Source organism: Pan troglodytes, chromosome 7 (genome assembly GCF_028858775.2).
Source record: "Pan troglodytes isolate AG18354 chromosome 7, NHGRI_mPanTro3-v2.0_pri, whole genome shotgun sequence".
Classification (NCBI taxonomy): domain Eukaryota; kingdom Metazoa; phylum Chordata; class Mammalia; order Primates; family Hominidae; genus Pan; species Pan troglodytes.
This window is the reverse complement of record NC_072405.2, coordinates 122941838-122966271: the sequence shown is the minus strand read 5'-3', so window position 1 is coordinate 122966271 and position 24434 is coordinate 122941838. Positions and strand designations below refer to the sequence as shown.

General features: G+C 36.6%; 1 protein-coding gene across 8 annotated transcripts in view; it reads left to right on the top strand.

The window, feature by feature from the left end:
- Positions 1-24434, top strand: part of CSMD3 (CUB and Sushi multiple domains 3) — a 1209558-nt gene that overhangs the window by 730156 nt on the left and 454968 nt on the right. For all 8 annotated transcript variants that reach the window (XM_054656949.2, XM_016959787.4, XM_016959790.4 and 5 more), the window contains 2 exons: positions 19021-19203; positions 23355-23681. In XM_054656949.2, the coding sequence (XP_054512924.1) occupies positions 19021-19203; positions 23355-23681 (510 nt within the window). The remainder of the gene's footprint in view (positions 1-19020; positions 19204-23354; positions 23682-24434) is intronic.

Genomic DNA, 24434 nt, shown 5'->3' with positions numbered 1-24434 from the left:
GATATTTCAATGATAAATTATATTGTATCAGTAAGAAACCCTGCAGGAAACAAATGACACATTCATACTGGGTGTGTGGGGGTAGAGCTTAAGGAAACTAACAAAGGATTGTACCATATCTCTAGCTATTGACAGCAGGGAGCCACTAGTAGCTTCAGGAATGATAACCACAGCTTGGAGGACAGCGGTATGGAGTGGGCTGCCTTACATAAGTGTGGCTTTCACTAACGGGACACAGCCATCACATAGCGATCAGGCAAAGAAGGAACTGAGGGGAAATACCCTGCTTCACGCTCCTCCTGACCTCCTCACCCTACTCTCCTACCAAAATGCTGCTCACTGCCTGATAACTCTCTGTTCTCTTACCCACAGAAAGCCTGAGAGCATAGGGTCCTGGCTATCATGGGACCATGGGGATCAGCCTTTACCCCCCACCCTGGAAGTAGGAAAGAAGTGCAAAAAGTGAGCAGAGAAGGGGCAGAATGGCTTTAGTGGGTAAACAGAAGATATCCAGCACTCATATCTTTCAATTACAAGACAACTATACAATTTAAATCATTCAAAAGACATAGCTGAAATATGGATCATCCTATGATTTTCTCTAACTATGAGATTTTGTGATTGCTTATATTATGTATTAAGCGGACCATATACTTTTGTATGTTCTTGATTGCCTTCCTTCCTTCTTTATACATTCCACAACTGTTTCTTCAATATTAGGCTCTGAGAGAGGGTATAGTGCTTAAGAACTCATATCCTGGAATGACACTGACTGTATTCAAAAGCCAGCTCTGCCACTCTAAATTTGTGTGTCTTTGGACAAATCCTTTAACTTTTGGGGTCCTCATAGGGCTGTGTCAGGATTAAATGTAAGAGCTTAGAACCGTGTGATACATAAATTAAATGTAAGTGTTTAGACACTTGGGATACAAAGTAAAAAATAAATAAAAATAAATATAAACTCATGGGAAAAAGACAGATGAGTAAATCAATAATTATAGTAAAATACTTGGACCAATATAGGTATGTCCAAGGCCTATAGAAGCCCAAAGAAAATAGCAATTAACAGTGCTTGCAAGCTCAGGGCACTCATTATGGAGGATGTATAGTTTGACCTTAAGAAATAAATAGCAATTTCTTCATGTTTTATACACTCAGAGAATGCCTTCTTTTCAGGCAGAGAAGATGTCATGCCTCAGGGCACAGAGGTTGAAAGGGAACAACAAGTGCTTCAACATGTCTAACACTTAGGTTGCTTATGGGAAAATGATGGGAGACAGGACTGGAGAGGTAGGAAAGGCTGAGATCATGAAGGGCCCTCTATGGTAAGGAAGTTGAAGAGATCTAAATAGTTCCCAAGTTACCTTCAGAGTGTGCAGGGGTGGAACTTCGGTGGGCCAAAGGAGTAGAGACAAAAAAATTTCTTAAAATTAATATGACCATCCTTTCCCTTTCAACAGTGGACTCAAGGTATCCTTTCCTTTCCCTCATTTTTCCCAGTACCTGGCTTACAGTGTCTCATTCCATTCTTTCTCTCGATTATCATGGGACAATAGAAAAGAGTGTGGGCATGAGTAGAATCTCAGTTGAGCTATTTCTACATACATAACTGTGGTCAGCTTCTCAGAACTTCATTTTTTTCATCCTTTAATGGGAAATAATGGTGACTGGCTAATAGCATTGCAATAAAAATTACATGAGTTAAAATGATTATAGTATTCAGCAATACCCTTTTCAAAAAAATCAGTAATGTCAGCTAATACTCTTATCTTCCTGGAAATTACATCCATGTTTCCACCTTAAGATACTCTAATCCCCTACCTTGTCTACCAATTTGTTTGCCAGTGGTCACTCATTTGTATTAGCTTTAATTCCCTAGAAAACATAGTTGAAGCAAAGATTATAGACTAATACTTTATTGAGGAGCTTGGGAGGTGTATTTCTAAGACAGCAAGAAAGAGGGGGAAAAGTTATATAAACAGAGAAATTGGAGAATCAAATATAAGGTGATATATTACTGAGCTGGCCACAGCCTCACAAGAAACACAGCTGAATGTTTAATTATGTGAGCCATGTGGACCAGTTGTGCTTTAGAACCATCTGTTTTGGGAGAGGAAGGGTTAGAAATTTATCTACTGGTCTCCTTCCCATCTCTTCTCTTGCTCCTTGATGGTAAAATTTCATCTCTCAGGCTTTAAATTCTCCACAATTCGATGATGCTATCCAGCCCCTGTGGGAAGATTCCTGTGTTCCTGTGGAGTCAAATCTGGGTACTGGAGCTGCTATAGTAGTTTATGTTGCAATTGACAAGAAAACGGCAACTGTTACCGTGGTTGTTCTGTCCGTAAGCCTGCATGAGCCTGAGACAACTGGTAACATTAGAAGAGGAGCCAACAGAAGTGGTCATGAGTGTCACTTCTGTCATATTCTCTTCATTAAAATCTAGGCAACAATACTGGCCAATAATAAAAAAGAGGGGAATTTGACTCTACCTTTTGTTTTTTTGCTTTTGTTTGTTTGTTTTTGAGATGGAGTTCTGCTTTTGTTGCCCAGGCTGGAGTGCAGTGGCACAGTCTCTGCTCATTACAACCTCTGCCTCCTGGGTTCAAGAGATTTTCCAGCCTCAACCTCCCGAGTAGCTGCGATTACAGTCACCTGCCACCATGCCCAGCTAATTTTTGTATTTTTAGAAGAGACAGGGTTTCTCCATGTTGGCCAGGCTGCTCTCAACCTTCTGACCTCAGGTGATCCACCTTCCTTGGCCTCCCAAAGTGCTGGGATTACAGCCATGAGCCACCACGCCCAGCCAACTCTACCTTTTGATAGAAGCATCAAAGAATTTGCAGACATGTTTTAAAACCACTACGGAATGATTTGAGAACAAGTTGCAAACATAATAGCTCATCATTCCCAAATATTCAGTTTGAATTGCACCAAAACAAAAAACTCCTTTATGTAACCACAAAACAACCATACAAATCAGAAAATCAACATTAATAAAACACTTCCAAACAAATTAAACCCCTTCCAAATTTCACTAACTACACACACGCACACGTACACACACACACACGTGTATGTTTTTTGTTTCTTGTCCAGGATTCAACCCAAGAACCTGCATCGCATTGTTGTCATGTCTCTTTCATTTCCTTCAATCTGGATGAGTTCCTCAATGTTTCCCTATCTGTCATGACCTTGATAGCTCTAAAGAGTATAAGCCTTTTATTTTGTGATATATCCCTCAATCTGGGTACATACAATCTTTTCCCATATCCAGGCATAGGCCACACATTCTTGACAGGTGTACCACAAAAATGATGCTTGCCTCTCAGGACATCACACCAGGAGGCAAACAACGTCAATATACCTGAATATACGTCCTATGTGATCATTAGTCACCTAGTAAAATTGATGTCTTCCAGGATTTTTCATGAGAACATCACCAATTTCACCTTTATGATTTATATGTGTTTCACAGAGAGGTAATACCTTATTTTTTATCAAACATCCAGCCAAAAATCCACAACCACTGTGATGGTTGCCAGATGTTAGTTTTCTCTTTTTTTCCCCACTTATTCTGTATTTATTAACTGTCCCTCTGTGTCCAGAATTGGTTCCTTCCGTGGGTTCTTGGTCTTGCTGACTTCAAGCATGAAGCCGTGGACCCTAGCGGTGAATGTTACAGTTCTTAAAGATGGTGTGTTTGGAGTTTGTTCCTTCAGATGTTCAGACGTGTCTGGAGTTTCTTCCTTCCGGTGGGTTCGTGGTCTTGCTGACTTGAGGAGTGAAGCTGCAGACCTTTGCAGTGAGTGTTACATCTCTTAAAGGTAGTGTGGACCTAAAGAGTGAGCAACAGCAAGATTTCTAATGAAGGGGGAAAGAACAAAGCTTCCACAGCATGGAAGGGGACCCGGGTTGCTGCTGCTGGCTTGGGTGGCCAGCATTTATTCCCTTATTTGGCCCCACCCACATCCTGCTGATTGGTCCATTTTACAGAGTGCTGATGAGTCCATTTTATAGAGTGCTGATTGGTCCTTTTTTACAGAGTGCTGATTGGTGCATTTACAAACCTTTAGCTAGACAAGGATCACTGATTGGTGCGTTTTTACAGAGTGCTGATTGGTGCATTTACAAACCTTTAGCTAGACACACAGCACCAATTGGTGCATTTACAATCCTTTAGCTAGACAGAAAAGTTCTCCAAGTCCCCACCTGACCCAGAAGCCCAGCCAGCTTCACCTTTCACCTCTTTATGGAGAAAATGTTTTCCCTTCTGTCCCATTTATTAATTTATGTCAGTATGGATGAATGCATTTAAATTTTATTCAATGTGTTGTACTCTGCCATTATCTTTGTTTGATGGTTAAATTGCACCAGAATAGCCAATGGAGCTTCTTCAAGCTGGCCTCTATGTCCTTTTGATATGTCCCCACCATCATTCTTTAAGTACATCCTACTTTTTTTGGCACAACAAGGTATTCCAGCTTCATCTTATCTTTTTCTTTGTCCATCCCCTAAAATCAGCTTCCCTGGTTCCCTTTAGTGAAGAATGGTATGTAGAAACCAACATCTGGGTACTCAATATACTTGTTTCTATAGAGCTTTATTGCTTTTAGGACTCTCAATGGATGCAGCTAGAAAATATGTGCACATATATGTGTACATATGTGTGTATGCATGACATATGTATGTATATACACCCATTTATATCTAGTTATATTCATATTTTAAACTTGAGTTCACATGATTTTTTAACATTTCAGTTTAACCCCTTAGGGTTCTTTGTAGACTTTTCTGTTTCTACATTTGTAAATGCTCTTTTCGATAGTGAGAAGTCTGTCTGCCCTTATCTTCAATATTTCTGATTCTCAACCTTCTTCACATATACTTAACCTCCCAACCTTACCGGCTGCCTTTTTAGCCTCACTTCTACTTCTCTGGCCCTCATCCATAATACCATGTACTTGACCCTAATATCTCCTCAACTTCTGGTGCCACTGCCACTGCCACCTAACTCTACTCATTCCACTTTGAAAGAAAAGGGAAGAAAAAGGCTTTATACCTTTTCTGATACTGCCCTCTCTATTCAGGATACTTTTTCCTTCTTTTGTCCTTCTTAGTCTACTCGGTGAGATAACTCTGAAAATAGCTTTAGGGTTACCTCTTCTGTGCAGTCTTTACCACTTTTCCAACCTCCAACTCCAAGGAGACTTAGCTAATACCTCCTTTGTGCCTTCAGTTAAGGACAGGGGCTACATTTTATTTGTCTTTATATCCTTAGTACCTTATTTTTTTTTATTATACTTTAAGTTCTAGGGTACATGTGCACAACGTTTGTTACATATGTATACATGCGCCATGTTGGTGTGCTGCACCCATTAACTTGTCATTTGCATTAGGTGTATCACCTAATGCTAACCCTCCACCCTGCCCCCATCACACAACAGGCCCCGGTGTGTGATGTTCCCCTTCTGGTGTCCAAGTATTCTCATTATTCAATTCCCACCTATGAGTGAGAACATGTGGTGTTTGGTTTTTTGTCCTTGTGGTACTTTGCTGAGAATGATGCAAACATCCACGTCCCTACAAAGATCCATGTCCCTACAAAGGACATGAACTCATCCTTTTTTATGGCTGCATAGTATTCCATGGTGTATATGTGCCACATTTTCTTTTTTTTTTTTTTTCTTTTTTTTTATTATACTTTAAGTTTTAGGGTACATGTGCACATTGTGCAGGTTAGTTACATATGTATACATGTGCCATGCTGGTGCGCTGCACCCACTAACTCGTCATCTAGCATTAGGTATATCTCCCAATGCTATCCCTCCCCCCTCCCCCCTCCCCACCACAGTCCCCAGAGTATGATATTCCCCTTCCTGTGTCCATGTGATCTCATTGTTCAATTCCCACTTATGAGTGAGAATATGCGGTGTTTGGTTTTTTGTTCTTGCGATAGTTTACTGAGAATGATGGTTTCCAATTTCATCCATGTCCCTACAAAGGATATGAACTCATCATTTTTTATGGCTGCATAGTATTCCATGGTGTATATGTGCCACATTTTCTTAATCCAGTCTATCATTGTTGGACATTTGGGTTGGTTCCAAGTCTTTGCTATTGTGAATAATGCCGCAATAAACGTACGTGTGCATGTGTCTTTATAGCAGCATGATTTATAGTCATTTGGGTATATACCCAGTAATGGGATGGCTGGGTCAAATGGTATTTCTAGTTCTAGATCCCTGAGGAATCGCCACACTGACTTCCACAATGGTTGAACTAGTTTACAGTCCCACCAACAGTGTAAAAGTGTTCCTATTTCTCCACATCCTCTCCAGCACCTGTTGTTTCCTGACTTTTGAATGATTGCCATTCTAACTGGTGTGAGATGATATCTCATAGTGGTTTTGATTTGCATTTCTCTGATGGCCAGTGATGATGAGCATTTTTTCATCTGTGTTTTGGCTGCATAAATGTCTTCTTTTGAGAAGTGTCTGTTCATGTCCTTCGCCCACTTTTTGATGGGGTTGTTTGTTTTTTTCTTGTAAATTTGTTTGAGTTCACTGTAGATTCTGGATATTAGCCCTTTGTCAGATGAGTAGGTTGCGAAAATTTTCTCCCATGTTGTAGGTTGCCTATTCACTCTGATGGTAGTTTCTTTTGCTGTGCAGAAGCTCTTTAGTTTAATTAGATCCCATTTGTCAATTTTGGCTTTTGTTGCCATTGCTTTTGGTGTTTTGGACATGAAGTCCTTGCCCACGCCTATGTCCTGAATGGTAATGCCTAGGTTTTCTTCTAGGGTTTTTATGGTTTTAGGTCTAACGTTTAAATCTTTAATCCATCTTGAATTGATTTTTGTATGAGGTGTAAGGAAGGGATCCAGTTTCAGCTTTCTACATATGGCTAGCCAGTTTTCCCAGCACCATTTATTAAATAGGGAATCCTTTCCCCATTGCTTGTTTTTCTCAGGTTTGTCAAAGATCAGATAGTTGTAGGTAAGCGGTGTTATTTCTGAGGGCTCTGTTCTGTTCCATTGATCTATATTTCTGTTTTGGTACCAGTACCATGCTGTTTTGGTTACTGTAGCCTTGTAGTATAGTTTGAAGTCAGGTAGTGTGATGCCTCCAGCTTTGTTCTTTTGGCTTAGGATTGACTTGGCGATGCGGGCTCTCTTTTGGTTCCATATGAACTTTAAAGTAGTTTTTTCCAATTCTGTGAAGAAAGTCATTGGTAGCTTGATGGGGATGGCATTGAATCTGTAAATTACCTTGGGCAGTATGGCCATTTTCACGATATTGATTCTTCCTACCCATGAGCATGGAATGTTCTTCCATTTGTTTGTATCCTCTTTTATTTCCTTGAGCAGTGGTTTGTAGTTCTCCTTGAAGAGGTCCTTCACATCCCTTGTAAGTTGGATTCCTAGGTATTTTATTCTCTTTGAAGCAATTGTGAATGGGAGTTCACTCATGATTTGGCTCTCTGTTTGTCTGTTGTTGGTGTATAAGAATGCTTGTGATTTTTGTACATTGATTTTGTATCCTGAGACTTTGCTGAAGTTGCTTATCAGCTTAAGGAGATTTTGGGCTGAGACGATGGGGTTTTCTAGATAAACAATCATGTCGTCTGCAAACAGGGACAATTTGACTTCCTCTTTTCCTAATTGAATACCCTTTATTTCCTTCTCCTGCCTGATTGCCCTGGCCAGAACTTCCAACACTATGTTGAATAGGAGCGGTGAGAGAGGGCATCCCTGTCTTGTGCCAGTTTTCAAAGGGAATGCTTCCAGTTTTTGCCCATTCAGTATGATATTGGCTGTGGGTTTGTCATAGATAGCTCTTATTATTTTGAAATATGTCCCATCAATACCTAATTTATTGAGAGTTTTTAGCATGAAGGGTTGTTGAATTTTGTCAAAGGCTTTTTCTGCATCTATTGAGATAATCATGTGGTTTTTGTCTTTGGCTCTGTTTATATGCTGGATTATATTTATTGATTTGCGTATGTTGAACCAGCCTTGCATCCCAGGGATGAAGCCCACTTGATCATGGTGGATAAGCTTTTTGATGTGCTGCTGGATTCGGTTTGCCAGTATTTTATTGAGGATTTTTGCATCAATGTTCATCAAGGATATTGGTCTAAAATTCTCTTTTTTGGTTGTGTCTCTGCCAGGCTTTGGTATCAGAATGATGCTGGCCTCATAAAATGAGTTAGGGAGGATTCCCTCTTTTTCTATTGATTGGAATAGTTTCAGAAGGAATGGTACCAGTTCCTCCTTGTACCGCTGGTAGAATACGGCTGTGAATCCATCTGGTCCTGGACTCTTTTTGGTTGGTAAACTATTGATTATTGCCACAATTTCAGCTCCTGTTATTGGTCTATTCAGAGATTCAACTTCTTCCTGGTTTAGTCTTGGGAGAGTGTATGTGTCGAGGAATGTATCCATTTCTTCTAGATTTTCTAGTTTATTTGCGTAGAGGTGTTTGTAGTATTCTTTGATGGTAGTTTGTATTTCTGTGGGATTGGTGGTGATATCCCCTTTATCATTTTTTATTGCGTCTATTTGATTCTTCTCTCTTTTTTTCTTTATTAGTCTTGCTAGCGGTCTATCAATTTTGTTGATCCTTTCAAAAAACCAGCTCCTGGATTCATTGATTTTTTGAAGGGTTTTTTGTGTCTCTATTTCCTTCAGTTCTGCTCTGATTTTAGTTATTTCTTGCCTTCTGCTAGCTTTTGAATGTGTTTGCTCTTGCTTTTCTAGTTCTTTTAATTGTGATGTTAGGGTGTCAATTTTGGATCTTTCCTGCTTTCTCTTGTGGGCATTTAGTGCTATAAATTTCCCTCTACACACTGCTTTGAATGTGTCCTCGAGATTCTGGTATGTTGTGTCTTTGTTCTCGTTGGTTTCAAAGAACATCTTTATTTCTGCCTTCATTTCGTTATGTATCCAGTAGTCATTCAGGAGCAGGTTGTTCAGTTTCCATGTAGTTGAGCGGCTTTGAGTGAGATTCTTAATCCTGAGTTCTAGTTTGATTGCACTGTGGTCTGAGAGATAGTTTGTTATAATTTCTGTTCTTTTACATTTGCTGAGGAGAGCTTTACTTCCAAGTATGTGGTCAATTTTGGAATAGGTGTGGTGTGGTGCTGAAAAAAATGTATATTCTGTTGATTTGGGGTGGAGAGTTCTGTAGATGTCTATTAGGTCCGCTTGGTGCAGAGCTGAGTTCAATTCCTGGGTATCCTTGTTGACTTTCTGTCTCGTTGATCTGTCTAATGTTGACAGTGGGGTGTTAAAGTCTCCCATTATTAATGTGTGGGAGTCTAAGTCTCTTTGTAGGTCACTCAGGACTTGCTTTATGAATCTGGGTGCTCCTGTATTGGGTGCATAAATATTTAGGATAGTTAGCTCCTCTTGTTGAATTGATCCCTTTACCATTATGTAATGGCCTTCTTTGTCTCTTTTGATCTTTGTTGGTTTAAAGTCTGTTTTATCAGAGACTAGGATTGCAACCCCTGCCTTTTTTTGTTTTCCATTTGCTTGGTAGATCTTCCTCCATCCTTTTATTTTGAGCCTATGTGTGTCTCTGCACGTGAGATGGGTTTCCTGAATACAGCACACTGATGGGTCTTGACTCTTTATCCAACTTGCCAGTCTGTGTCTTTTAATTGGAGCATTTAGTCCATTTACATTTAAAGTTAATATTGTTATGTGTGAATTTGATCCTGTCATTATGATGTTAGCTGGTGATTTTGCTCGTTAGTTGATGCAGTTTCTTCCTAGTCTTGATGGTCTTTACATTTTTGCATGATTTTGCAGTGGCTGGTACCGGTTGTTCCTTTCCATGTTTAGCGCTTCCTTTAGGAGCTCTTTTAGGGCAGGCCTGGTGGTGACAAAATCGGTCAGCATTTGCTTGTCTGTAAAGTATTTTATTTCTCCTTCACTTATGAAGCTTAGTTTGGCTGGATATGAAATTCTGGGTTGAAAATTCTTTTCTTTAAGAATGTTGAATATTGGCCCCCACTCTCTTCTGGCTTGTAGGGTTTCTGCCGAGAGATCCGCTGTTAGTCTGATGGGCTTCCCTTTGAGGGTAACCCGACCTTTCTGTCTGGCTGCCCTTAACATTTTTTCCTTCATTTCAACTTTGGTGAATCTGACAATTATGTGTCTTGGAGTTGCTCTTCTCGAGGAGTATCTTTGTGACGTTCTCTGTATTTCCTGAATCTGAACGTTGGCCTGCCTTGCTAGATTGGGGAGGTTCTCCTGGATAATATCCTGCAGAGTGTTTTCCAACTTGGTTTCATTCTCCGCATCACTTTCAGGTACACCAATCAGACGTAGATTTGGTCTTTTCACATAGTCCCATATTTCTTGGAGGCTTTGCTCATTTCTTTTTATTCTTTTTTCTCTAGACTTCCCTTCTCGCTTCATTTCATTCATTTCATCTTCCATTGCTGATACCCTTTCTTCCAGTTGATCGCATCGGCTCCTGAGGCTTCTGCATTCTTCACGTAGTTCTCGAGCCTTGGTTTTCAGCTCCATCAGCTCCTTTAAGCACTTCTCTGTATTGGTTATTCTAGTTATACATTCTTCTAAATTTTTTTCAAAGTTTTCAACTTCTTTGCCTTTGGTTTGAATGTCCTCCCGTAGCTCAGAGTAATTTGATCGTCTGAAGCCTTCTTCTCTCAGCTCGTCAAAATCATTCTCCATCCAGCTTTGTTCCGTTGCTGGTGAGGAACTGCGTTCCTTTGGAGGAGGAGAGGCGCTCTGCATTTTAGAGTTTCCTGTTTTTCTGTTCTGTTTTTTCCCCATCTTTGTGGTTTTATCTACTTTTGGTCTTTGATGATGGTGATGTACAGATGGGTTTTTGGTGTGGATGTCCTTTCTGTTTGTTAGATTTCCTTCTAACAGACAGGACCCTCAGCTGCAGGTCTGTTGGAATACCCTGCCGTGTGAGGTGTCAGTGTGCCCCTGCTGGGGGGTGCCTCCCAGTTAGGCTGCTCGGGGGTCAGGGGTCAGGGACCCACCTGAGGAGGCAGTCTGCCCGTTCTCAGATCTCCAGCTGCGTGCTGGGAGAACCACTGCTCTCTTCAAAGCTGTCAGACAGGGACATTTAAGTCTGCAGAGGTTACTGCTGTCTTTTTGTTTGTCTGTGCCCTGCCCCCAGAGGTGGAGCCTACAGAGGCAGACAGGCCTCCTTGAGCTGTGGTGGGCTCCACCCAGTTCGAGCTTCCCGGCTGCTTTGTTTACCTCAGCAAGCCTGGGCAATGGCGGGCGCCCCTCCCCCAGCCTCGCTGCCGCCTTGCAGTTTGATCTCAGACTGTTGTGCTAGCAATCAGCGAGATTCCGTGGGCGTAGGACCCTCCGAGCCAGGTGTGGGATATTATCTCGTGGTGTGCCGTTTTTTAAGCCGGTCTGAAAAGCGCAATATTCGGGTGGGAGTGACCCGATTTTCCAGGTGCGTCCATCACCCCTTTCTTTGACTCGGAAAGGGAACTCCCTGACCCCTTGCGCTTCCCAGGTGAGGCAATGGCTCGCCCTGCTTCGGCTCGCGCACGGTGCGCGCACCCACTGGCCTGCGCCCACTGTCTGGCACTCCCTAGTGAGATGAACCCGGTACCTCAGATGGAAATGCAGAAATCACCGTCTTCTGCGTCGCTCACGCTGGGAGCTGTAGACCGGAGCTGTTCCTATTCGGCCATCTTGGCTCCTCCTCCTGCCACATTTTCTTAATCCAGTCTATCATTGATGGACATTTGTGTTGGTTCCAAGTCTTTGCTATTGTGAATAGTGCTGCAATAAACATATGGGTGCATGTGTCTTTATAGCAGCATGATTTATAATCCTTTGGGTATATACCCAGTAATGGGATGGCTGGGTCAAATGGTATTTCTAGTTCTAGAGCCTTGAGGAATTGCCACACTGTCTTCCACAATGGTTGAACTAGTTTACAGTCCCACCAACAGTGTAAAAGTGTTCCTATTTCTCCACATCCTCTCCAGCACCTGTTGTTTCCTGACTTTTGAATGATTGCCATTCTAACTGGTGTGAGATAGTATCTCATTGTGGTTTTGATTTGCATTTCTCTGATGGCCAGTGATGATGAGCATTTTTTTCATGTGTCTTTTGGCTGCATAAATGTCTTCTTTTGAGAAGTGTCTGTTCATATCCTTTGCCCACTTTGTGATGGGGTTGTTTGTTTTTTTCTTGTAAATTTGTTTGAGTTCTTTGTAGATTCTGGATATTAGCCCTTTGTCAGATGAGTATATTGCAAAAATTTTCTCCCATTCTGTAGGTTGCCTGTTCACTCTGATGGTAGTTTCTTTTGCTGTGCAGAAGCTCTTTAGTTTAATTAGATCCCATTTCTCAATTTTGTCTTTTGTTGCCATTGCTTTTGGTGTTTTAGACATGAAGTCCTTGCCCATGCCTATGTCCTGAATGGTAATGCCTAGGTTTTCTTCTTGGGTTTTTATGGTTTTAGGTCTAACATTTAAGTCTTCAATCCATCTTGAATTACTTTTTGTATAAGGTGTAAGGAAGGGATCCAGTTTCAGCTTTCTATGTATGGCTAGCCAGTTTTCCCAGCACCATTTATTAAATAGGGAATCCTTTCCCCATTGCTTGTTTTTCTCAGGTTTGTCAAAGATCAGATGGTTGTGGATGTGTGGTATTATTCCTGAGGGCTCTGTTCTGTTCCATTGGTCTATGTGTCTGTTTTGGTACCAGTACCATGCTGTTTTGGTTACTGTAGCCTTGTAGTATAGTTCGAAGTCAGGTAGCATGATGCCTCCAGATTTGTTCTTTTGGCTTAGGGTTGTATTGGCAATGCAGACCCTTTTTTGGTTCCTTATGAACTTTAAAGTAGTTTTTTCAAATTCTGTGAAAAAGGTTATTGGTAGCTTGATGAGGATGGCATTGAATCTATAAATTACCTTGGGCAGTATAGCCATTTTCACGATACTGATTCTTCATATCCATGAGCATGGAATGTTCTTCCATTTGTGTCCTCTTTTGTTTCGCTGAGCAGTGGTTTGTAGTTCTCCTTGAAGAGGTCCTTCACATCCCTTGTAGGTTGGATTCTTAGGTATTTTATTCTCTTTGAAGCAATTGTGAATGGGAGTTCACTCACAATTTGGCTCTCTGTCTGTTATTGGTGTATAAGAATGCTTGTGATTTTTGCACATTGATTTTGTGTCCTGAGATTTTGCTGAAGTTGCTTATCAGCTTAAGGAGATTTGGGGCTGAGACGATGGGGTTTTCTAAATGTGCAATCATGTCATCTGCAAACAGGGACAATTTGACTTCCTTTTTTCCTAATTGAATACCCTTTATTTCTTTCTCCTGCCTGATTGCCCTGGCCAGAACTTCCAACACTATGTTGAATAGGAGTGGTGAGAGAGGGCATCCCTGTCTTGTGCCTGTTTTCAAAGGGAATACTTTCAGTTTTTGCCCATTCAGCATGATATTGGCTGTGGGTTTTTCATAGAAAGCTCTTATTATTTTTAGATACGTCCCATCAATACCTAATTTATTGAGAGTTTTTAGCATGAAGGGCTGTTGAATTTTGTCAAAGGCCTTTTCTGCATCTGTTGAGATAATCATGTGATTTTTGTCTTTGGTTCTCTTTATATGCTGGATTGCATTTATTGATTTGCATATGTTGAACCAGCCTTGCAAGGATGTTCAAAAGTATCTCTAAAACATATTGTTTGGTTAAAAAGGAGAAAGAAAATAATATTGACAGTATAATAAAAGTTAAAGTATGATATACATAAAACAATACTGCATAGTTTTTGTGAAGATAATTTTTAGGTTTCTATAATGTTACATATTAGATATGTCTGTGTGGAATTATACATCTTGAAAAAAGAACTGGAAAGATACACATTAAATTGGTGCTAGTGGATAACAGAGGAGCTAGGAATGTGTCAGTATTTGAGTGTCAGGAGAGACTTAGCATTTGCTAAGACCATTGGAAAAGCTCAGTATTAGGGTGGAAGTGACCCGATTTTCCAGGTTCTGTCTGTCACAGCTTCCTTTGGCTAGGAAACGAAAATCCCTGACCCCTTGTGCTTCCTGAGTGAGGTGATGCCTTGCCCTGCTTCGGCTCACACTCGGTGGGCTGCACACACTGCCCTGCACCCACTGTCCGACAAGCCCCAGTGAGATGAACCTGGTACCTCAGTTGGAAATGCAGAAATCACCCATCTTCTGCTTCGCTCACATTGGGAGCTGTAGACTGGAGCTGTTCCTATTTGGCCATCCTTATTTTATTTTTTATAAATATTAGAAACTAAGTAAAGGTTTTATAAATGAATAACTAGTGAATGAAAAGTCCTCCACAATAGCATGGTGATTAAGACTTTATACAAATCTCAATTTATGAGATTTGGGTGGAGAGACAAAGCCTAAGCATATCACTGCTGCATAGGAAAAAAACCCAAAAGCAGTGTTACATACTAGGTGCATGCTTACTTTACTTACTGTGTATTGTTTCCAGTCTATGTTAGAGAGTATTTACAGCTTCATTAAATTTAAAATATGTTCTTAATTTTAAAGAATGTTGTATTAATGGAGCAAAGAAAAAAATAGAGTTTCAAATAGATTAACACTCACTCTCAACACTAACCCCAAGATAATAGAAAGCGTATTTAAAAATATAATAATGACTAAGAATGGAAAGAGAACATTTACAATTGTTTTGAGGCTGTAGGGTATTCCTAAGATAAATAAATGTAAATAAACATATAAATAAATGTTTGTTATCATTGTTTTTTCTTGCTCAAACACAAGTTTTGTTCTCCCCTAAACTACTTCCTCCTGTGCCTTTTCATCATAGGCATAACAGCCATTGTGATTCACTGTATAAATTTTCAAATATGCTGCATTAGAATAAAGTTCACTCTGCTACTCTCTAAATACACTTCTCATTAAATCCAAGGAAACAGAGTTAAAAGAGCAATAAGAAAATATTTTAAAATAATTAGAGTAGATACCTTCACAAAATTAAGGGGGGAAATTGTGTTTATGAAAAAAAAGAAGACTATGAAACAATAAGAAATAATAATCATTAAAGTAATTACATATTTAGGAAATGACAACATAATTTTTCAGTATTTAAGGTAATTTGTAATTAAATAAAACTAAACAGTGAATTAGTAAACTGAAATTTATAATATATAAATATATAAATGTGTGTGTATATGTGTATTATATACATATGGAATTATTGAATTCTTCTAGAATGCAAAATAGAGAATCCCTAAAAATGAGAAGTTGAAAGTTTGAGCAACATGAGGGCTAAATTCCTAATTTTCAACATTCAATATGAACAAGTTTCAGAAAGATGAGGACATATAATAAACAACATTTTAAACGAAATAATGGTAACCATTTCCTAGAACTGAAAAAAAAGTTACAAGGTATTTGACAGAAGTAGTCTATTGAGCACCTAGTAGAAAAAATAGATTTAAAAATGAGTGTATTTAAAAACAGCAAGTCTGAAAAGGAATCCTAGCTCTTAAAAGAATGGAGAAGGGGCAGATTAATTATGAAAGAATTAAAATCAATTTGATATCATATTTCTTATCAGGAATAGTGGATGGATAATAGACTAGAGGAAAACATCTTTAAATGCTGAGGGCAAATAATTTTGAATTAAAATTTTATACCTTACCCCCTATTATTCAACAGTGAAGGCAAAATAAAGACATTTTCAGATGAAGAAGGACCTATTCTTTCAATAACAGAAACAATTTTTCGAAGAAGGTATAAGAGTAATAAACTGTGAACCTAACAATAGTGTCACCCCCAATCACCTAGCACTTTAACACAACTATTTTCTATTTAATCTTTTCTTTTTCTGTACTATCTATCACATTCTAAAATAAGACATTATTTGTTTATTATTTATAGTTTGCAAACGTCCAATGGAATACATGCATTCATGGAGCAGAAATCCTTGTCTGTTTATTTATTGGTGTATCTTAGGTACCTGGAACAGCATCTGACACATGTAAATACAGTAGTCCCCCCTTGTTCATAAGGATATGATTCAATAGCCTCAATGGGTGCTTTAAACCACAGATAGTCCTGAACTTTATACAGGCTATGTTATTTTCTCTCAATAGATAGATAGATAGATAGATAGATAGATAGATAGATAGAAAGATTAATTTGTAAATTAGACACAGAAAGAGATTGATAACAATCACTAAAAATAAAATAGAACAATTATAATAATATACTGTCATAAAAGTTATGTGAATGTGCTCTCTGTCTCTCTCAAAATAATTTACTGTACTATACTTACCTATTTTTGGACCACATTATCTCAGGTAACTGAAACCACAGAAAGCAAAATGCAGATAAAGAGGAATTAGTGTATAAGACGATCAACTGTTTGTTGTATAAACTAACTAACTGAATGATGCTTTAAAGTATGTGAAATAAATTTGATTCAACTATTAAAAAATGTTGTCAAATCCACATTTGGAACTTTAACAGGCTTCTTCAAGAAGTTGTTGGAGCCAGTAGACATTGAAGGCATAAATAATTTCAACTTGATTAATATAACAAATTGAACTGAATATATTTCACTTATTTATCCACTGCAAGACCTCGATATACATTTGCTGAATACCAAAGAAACAACATTAGAAAGCAACAACAAAATGATAGATCAACCCATAAATTTTAAAACACTCAGAAATTATTTATGAGTTACAAAGTAAACCAAAACATAAACTACAAACTTTTCACAAGTGAACAATAAAATCTCTCCATATCAAATTGGAGCTAAATTTATTTTATTTTTTAATAAATAAGAAAGGCTGAAAATACACTAAAAAAGTTCTAAGATTTCAACTCAAGAAAACAGAAAAAGGAATAGCAATATAATCCAAAAGAAAACTGAAGATGGAATCCAAAAATATAAAAAGAAAAGATGTTTAAATTAAAATAAAAACAATAGAATTTGCGAGGTGCAGTGGCTCACACCTGTAATTCCAGCACTTTGGGAGACCAAGGAGGGCGAATGATTTGAGGTCAGGAGTTTGAGACCAGCCTGGACAACACGGTGAAACCCCATCTCTACTAAAAATACAAAAACTAGTTGGGCATGGTGGCACGAGCACCTATAGTCCCAGCTACCCAGGAGGCTGAGGCAGGAGAATCTCTTGAACCTGGGAGGCAGAGGTTACAATGAGCCGAGATCAAGCCACTGCACTTCAGCCTGGGTGACAGAGTAAGAGACTCTGTCTCGAAAAACAAACAAACAAACAAACAAACAAACAAACAATTTATCAACAGCAAACACTGGTTCTTTAAGCCACCTAATAAATCTGACAACCTTTTGTAAATATGAAGAAAGAAAACCAGAAAGTAAACACTAATAGCATTAGAAGTCAGAAATAATTATGGCATATTTATAAAGGAGATATTAAAAAATCTTGTAACAATTCTGTTACAACTAAACTACCAGCAAACCTTGAAAAATGTCACTTCTCTAATGTTTATAAGTTGCCAATATTGGTCCAAAACCCTCTCCAAGAAACAAGCAAAAGAAAAAACAACAACATAAAACACTTAAATAGGAAAATAACCTTAGAAGAAAAAAAATGGTACTCAGATGGCTACCAAACTCATCCATGCAAGAATCCAATTTTTTTCTTGTACAAATTAACCTAAAGACTAGTAAAATGTGGAAAATTACTAACATCTTCCCTTGATATTAAAACTAGATATGAAGAGCAGAAGAAAAAAGTTATAGACCAATGTCCCTGATAGATAAAAAAGTCTAAGAAAATATAAAATCAAATCCAGTTTTTTAAAGAAATGTTTAAATGCATATATGATTTCTGCTAAGGATACAAGGATGTTCAATAGTATCTCTAAAACATATTGTTTGGTTAAAAAGGAGAAAGAAAATAATATTGACAATATAATAAAAGTTAAAGTATGATGTACATGAAACAATACTGCATAGTTTTTGTGAAGATAATTTTTAGGTTTCTATAATGTTAAATATTAGATATGTCTGTGTAGAATTATACATCTTGAAAAAAGAACTGGAAAGATACACATTAAGTCGATGCTAGTGGATAACAGAGGACGTAGGAATGTGTCAATATTTGAGTGTCAGGAGAGACTATAACTTTATCTTAAAGTTACATTTTTTTAATTTGTATTTTTTTTTTTACTATTGTTTGTTTGAAGACAACTGTATTACTAAGATTTTATGTGACTTTTAAGGCAAGTCAACCACCACAATAATTTACTGCTAACATTCATAGTTAAACAGTGATGATCCCAGATATTTGAAGTTTCTTTGGATACATCTCAAAGGTTGTTTTAATGGTGTTAAAATATTTTTTTCAATCTCTTTCCACTCATCCAAGAAACATTTATTAAGGAACATAGCTGAGTAATTTGGAATTCAAAACTGATTGCTTCCTTTGAGAAGATTTTTTTTTGTTGTTGGGGAGGGGTCTAGTTGGGAAAATAATTCAACCAACTAGTACCAGATTGTGGAAGAGATCCTAGGTGTGAGGTATTCATTGATTTCTGTAGGAGTATAGACACAGAGAATGTTCCCTCATGTCCTGGTCATGATTCAGGGATTTACCGTATCCTGTAGAAATGACAAGAATAAGAAAAGTCTTTGGGATTTGAGGGAAATATACATTTATGTCTATGTGTGTGTACATTTATGTATATATGTAGTACAGAGAGAAAATATGAGATCTTATCATAATTTTTCTGTTAAGTACATGGCCTCTGGCACCTCATTAGCTCTGATAACCTCAGATTCTTCATCTATAAAAAGAAAGAAATATACTAATTATTCTCTAAAGATCATTTTATCATGCCTGTAAGAATGGCAAAAAAAAAGATTGGAGAATATATTTATTTTTTGTTCTTAAATATCTCCACAACAAAGAGCATATATCTACCTAACTTGTATTATGGGTATCATATGCCTGCAACCCTTGGAAGGTGACTTTTATCTTCTATTTTTCCAGAAATTGAGAAAGAAAGTTGTGGTGATCCTGGTACACCCTTATATGGAATTAGAGAAGGCGATGGATTTTCTAATCGTGATGTTTTAAGGTTTGAATGCCAGTTTGGGTTTGAATTAATTGGAGAGAAATCCATTGTTTGTCAAGAGAATAACCAATGGTCTGCAAACATACCCATCTGTATCTGTGAGTACCAAATGCTTTGCTTCCAGATAGCATATGTTACCCTGTCCTTGCATATAATTGCTTTTGTAATTAATTGCAAAGAGCTGCAACTGTGTAATTATTTTTGAGTGAGTAGCACTTTGTGATGCTATCTTTAACAAGTGTGCTTATGCCAAATTATAAATTTTATTACAGATTTAAATAAAGTTAACATAGTTCACTTGGTAATGGCAAAATATATATTACGTGTGTTCTTATAACATTTTATTTCATGACATTTTATACTTTCTAGATAGCATACTTCTTATGGAAATTATACATCTGAATGAATTCTAATAGACTCATTTATTTTAATAAGATAGTATATGTTTATTTGCAATCAAAAACATTAAAATATTTAAAGCTTATATTGTATGTATAATGCACTAACTTATTTTTGCTTGTAGATGTTAACACTAATGCATGAGGTGCCATTTTTTTATATTGCATAGAATACAATTCATTAACATTAATGATATACAATATGCTTGGATTAAAATAATGTATTCAAATACATTAAGATATTGCAGTTTAACTACAGCAAAAGTATAATTTGTATTGCCTATTCACGCACTTGGTGTGCTCAATTAAATGCTGTCTTCAGTACATTAAAATGAAGTGGATATTTTTAGAATCTGGCAGAAATTTCCCTAATAACAATATATTGTGTTTCCTCTTCAGGAAGTCTAGAAGAGGAAAAGTGCATACGTCCCCTTCACAGTCCCCTTTTGTTTTAGTTCTTATCTTTAACCAAGATTACTTGGTGAAGTTCTTGTAAGAGAAGAAAATATATTAGGAGGATCCGATTCGATTTACTAAAGCTTAGTAATACTTCAAAATACTTTTGTTGACAATTTTTAATTCTAGGTGTTCTTCTAGGAGGACAACGTTGGCTTAATACTGGAGAATCCATTAGTGTAATACATCACATCAAAAATAAAAATATTTTAAGAGCATTTTAACAGATTCCAAAAGGCATTTAGTGAAAATACTGAAAATTTTGCTGACTAAAACCAATTTTTAAAACATTCTTGAATACTAGAAAACATTTTTTACTATTTTAAAATTAGGTCTGATATCCTGATATATGATAAAAATGTAGCGATTAATAATGTTTTATATACCAGTAATAACTAACTTGGAAATACATTTAAAAGAGAATACATTCGGAAAATACAATTATAAAATACAAATAAATAATCCTCACATATTTCAAATAACTCATACAAAAAATTATAAAACTTACAAGAAAATAAAATTTTATGAGAACGAAATACAGATAGAAGCCATGTTCCTGAATGATAAATCACTAGGTCAAATACATGAGTTATACAGAAATTGCTTTGCAATTTTAGTCAAAATTCTAACATAGTTTTTCTGGGAACTTGACGTATTGTATTGACATATAGCTAAGTAATAAAACAGGCAGGAGTAGATACAAGAATTTTGTAAAAGCAAAGTGCTTCTGTGGATGCTTAAGTATCATCTTAAGTTATGAGTGTGGTACTAACAAATTGTGAAGGGAAGTTACATAAAAACTGCATCTTATATAATTAAGAATTTAAAGTATGATATAAGCATCTATCTATCTGATAAGGGCCATTAAAGTGTGTCTTTGGTTAGCTCTTGCTCCAAGTGGGGATCATTTAGATCAGGAGATGGCAAACAGATTGTGGGCCAAATCCATCCTCCTTTCCATGTATTTTTAAGCAAAGTTTTATTGGAACATAACCAAACACTTTCATTTACTGATTGTGCATGGCTGCCTTCCAGCTACAATTGCAGAATTAAATAGTTGCAAAGGAGATCGTATGGTTTGCAAAGCCAAAGCATTTATTACCTACTCCTTTTCAGAAAAAGATTTCCGACCCTTAATTTAGATCAGGAGTTATAGGATCAAATTATTCCAGGATGCAGGCAGGAAACAGTGTGAAGAGGGATTAGGAGTAAGTATGTGTGCACCCATTTTGGAAGTGGTAGGAAACTGGGGTGCCTTAACTTTTCAAGATAAGCTAGAATAAAAGATGTTTTCCCCTTAAATATGAAATATGATGATTTTTCAATGTGATTTCAAATTTTTATGGGGGCAGAAGAAAAAAAAATCAAGCCAAACACATCTGCAATCTGAATTCAATCCAATGACTGTCAGTTTGCAAGCTTTAGTTCAACTCATAAATTTCAACTCATAAAATTATGCAGAAAATAAATAGATTCAAAGTACAAAATATTTTTGAATGATAAAATGATAAAAGTTATAAAGAGAGATACATCTGTTGGTCGATGCAGCTATACCTATGGTTTTATATTTGTGTAGATAAATAGATATTGGTATAATGTCTGAATGTTAATAAAACATATGACGCTAAAAGATTGTAAGAAATGCAAACAATTATTTTAATATTCAAATTAAAACAAATAATTTATGCCAAAATACTAAAATTACAAAATAATGAGAAAGTTTTATGCATATTATAAACTAAGAGATCATAAACTTAAATGATTAGTTTATGAGCAGATAATTTTTTAAAAGAAAATGAAAATGTCTAACAAAAGTAAGAAATCTTCAACTTCTCTAGTAGTCAAAGAAATGTGAGTTAAGACAATGAGTTATCATTTTTCTTATCAATGGAGGAGAAGGAAAATAATCACAATATTTTATACTGGTACGGGTGTTGTATTCTCTGATATTTCTGTTATTTTTCAATAACATCAAAATAACTTTAAATCAGAAATTTAGCAAAATGTTTTGAGGCTTAAATTCATATCCTTTGTCATACTAAGTGCTTTTTTTGAAAATGTATACCAAGGAAATAATGAACAAAAAAAGCTTTCTTCAAGAATAGAGTCAGTGTTATTTATATTGCAAAAATTTTAAAATACAATTTTAAATGTCAAACACTAGAAGAACAGTTCAATTAATGTTTATATATCCATATAAATTAATGGAGGAGAGTTTTAACTAATAAGTATAAATTTTGCTTAAAAACTTGACTTGAAAAACTCACATATTAAATATAAGGAAAACATAATTTAGTACAAAATGTAGGGAATTCAATTTTTTAAAAAATATGTAATAAAAGGCCGGGCACGGTAGCTCACGCCTGTAATCCCATTACTTTCGGAGGCCGAGGCAGGTGGATCACTTGAGGTCAGGCGTTCGAGATCAGCTTGACCAATATGGCGAAACCCCATCTCTACTAAAAATACAAAAATTAGCTGGGCGTGGTGGGCGTGCCTGTATTCCCAGCTACTCCGGAAGCTGAAGTGGGAGAATCTCTTGAACCCGGAAGGTGGAGGTTGCAGTGAGCCTAGATGGTGCCACTGCACTCCAGCCTGGGCAACAAAATGAGACTCCGTCTCAGAAAAAAAAAAAAAAATGTAATGAAATCTTTGGAAGATAATATATCAATACTTAAACTTTGATTTCCTTTGAGTAGTATGTCATTTTCTTTTCTGTTTCTTTATTTTTCCTCTGCTTTCTAAATGTTCTATGTGAACTTTCAAATCACATGTTTTTAAAAGTTAAAAAAACTGGAGGAGAAAGACTTCATTTTAGTGTGATGCAAGAGCTCTCATTTAGCTGTTCTTCAGGTTTTAGCCACTAATGGCTGTTATAGAAGTTAGTTTATCTCCTTATTTGTGTAGTAAACTATCAGAGCATCCATTGCCACCATAGAAATGGAACTCACACATTGATAACCATCACCTTGAGTGTTTTCTGAGCTACCGGATTCTTGTTCTGTTAATATCCACATAATATTTTTTGTCTTCAATCATTTCAAGAACCTTATTGCTTTCTATGGGAACTTCTATATATTTTTTCACTTTTTAAACACTGAAATGAACACTTTATACAGTCTAACATAAACAAGATATGTGTCAAAAAATTGCTATTATTCCAATTACATTTTTGTGCATTATTTAAGGGTAGAGCCTTAAGTTTATCCAAAGTACTAGTTGCCTTTTTCAATATGTAAAAATGGTAACCGTTTTGTTCTGTTTTATAATTTACATAATTTAATATTATCTTATTATACTGCTAATTGATTATCATAATTGTAGAATATGACAAAATAAGATGAAATATTATTTTTGAATATTTATTGTATTTCATAATCTTCCTGTTTCACCAGTTCCCTGCCTGTCTAACTTTACTGCACCAATGGGAACAGTTCTTTCTCCTGATTACCCAGAAGGGTATGGAAATAATTTAAATTGCATCTGGACGATAATCTCTGATCCAGGAAGCCGGATACATCTTTCTTTCAATGACTTTGACCTGGAATCCCAGTTTGATTTCCTTGCTGTTAAAGATGGTGACTCTCCAGAATCCCCAATTCTTGGAACCTTTACTGGGGCTGAGGTGCCTTCCCATCTTACTAGTAATAGTCACATACTGCGATTGGAATTTCAGGCTGACCACTCAATGTCAGGACGTGGCTTTAACATCACTTACAACAGTAAGTTTCTGTTTCTGTTTTTTTCCCATATAATATATTTCTATAAATTTGAGTTGAAAAGTGATCACGTATATTGGTCTCTTGTTTCCTAGTTAAGAAAATTTGTAAAAGCTGTAAATCTCATTGTGCCAAGGATGGTCATTTCTTCCTTCATTTCCAATCACATTTTACTCTCTATTATATTAATACATTTCCTTTTTTGTGAGAGGCCCAATATCAAGGAAATATGTTTCAAATATTGTTATTATGTAAGCCAATATATTTATAATTGTTATATCAGCCAACATATTTATATCTTAGCATAAACCCAAACCTATTATTGATCACATACTTTGTTATTTGTATGCAACATAAAAGAGAAATAGAGTTTCCCTTAAAGATATTCATGCACCAATATATATTAAACAACTAATCATGGCATAGAATTAAAATTCCAAAGAAAAAATCACATGGCTACAGTAGCATCATAGAAAAGGAAATAATTAACTTTGGATCTTAGCCTTGTTTTAGGTTTTATAACTGAGCCACAGTACTCACATTAGTGAAACCACAATGGATTGCTATAAAGAATAAATTAGGTGATGCATGTGAATAATTTAGCACAGAGTACATATTACTTAGTAAAAGCTTAATAAACATTAGCCATTATTGTTTAGTTGGTTTTTGAACAATTATCTTGACATCTTATGTTGTTGTGTGAGATGTTAAATATTATTTATCTGCAAAAATGTTTATAATCATAGAAAAAAGATG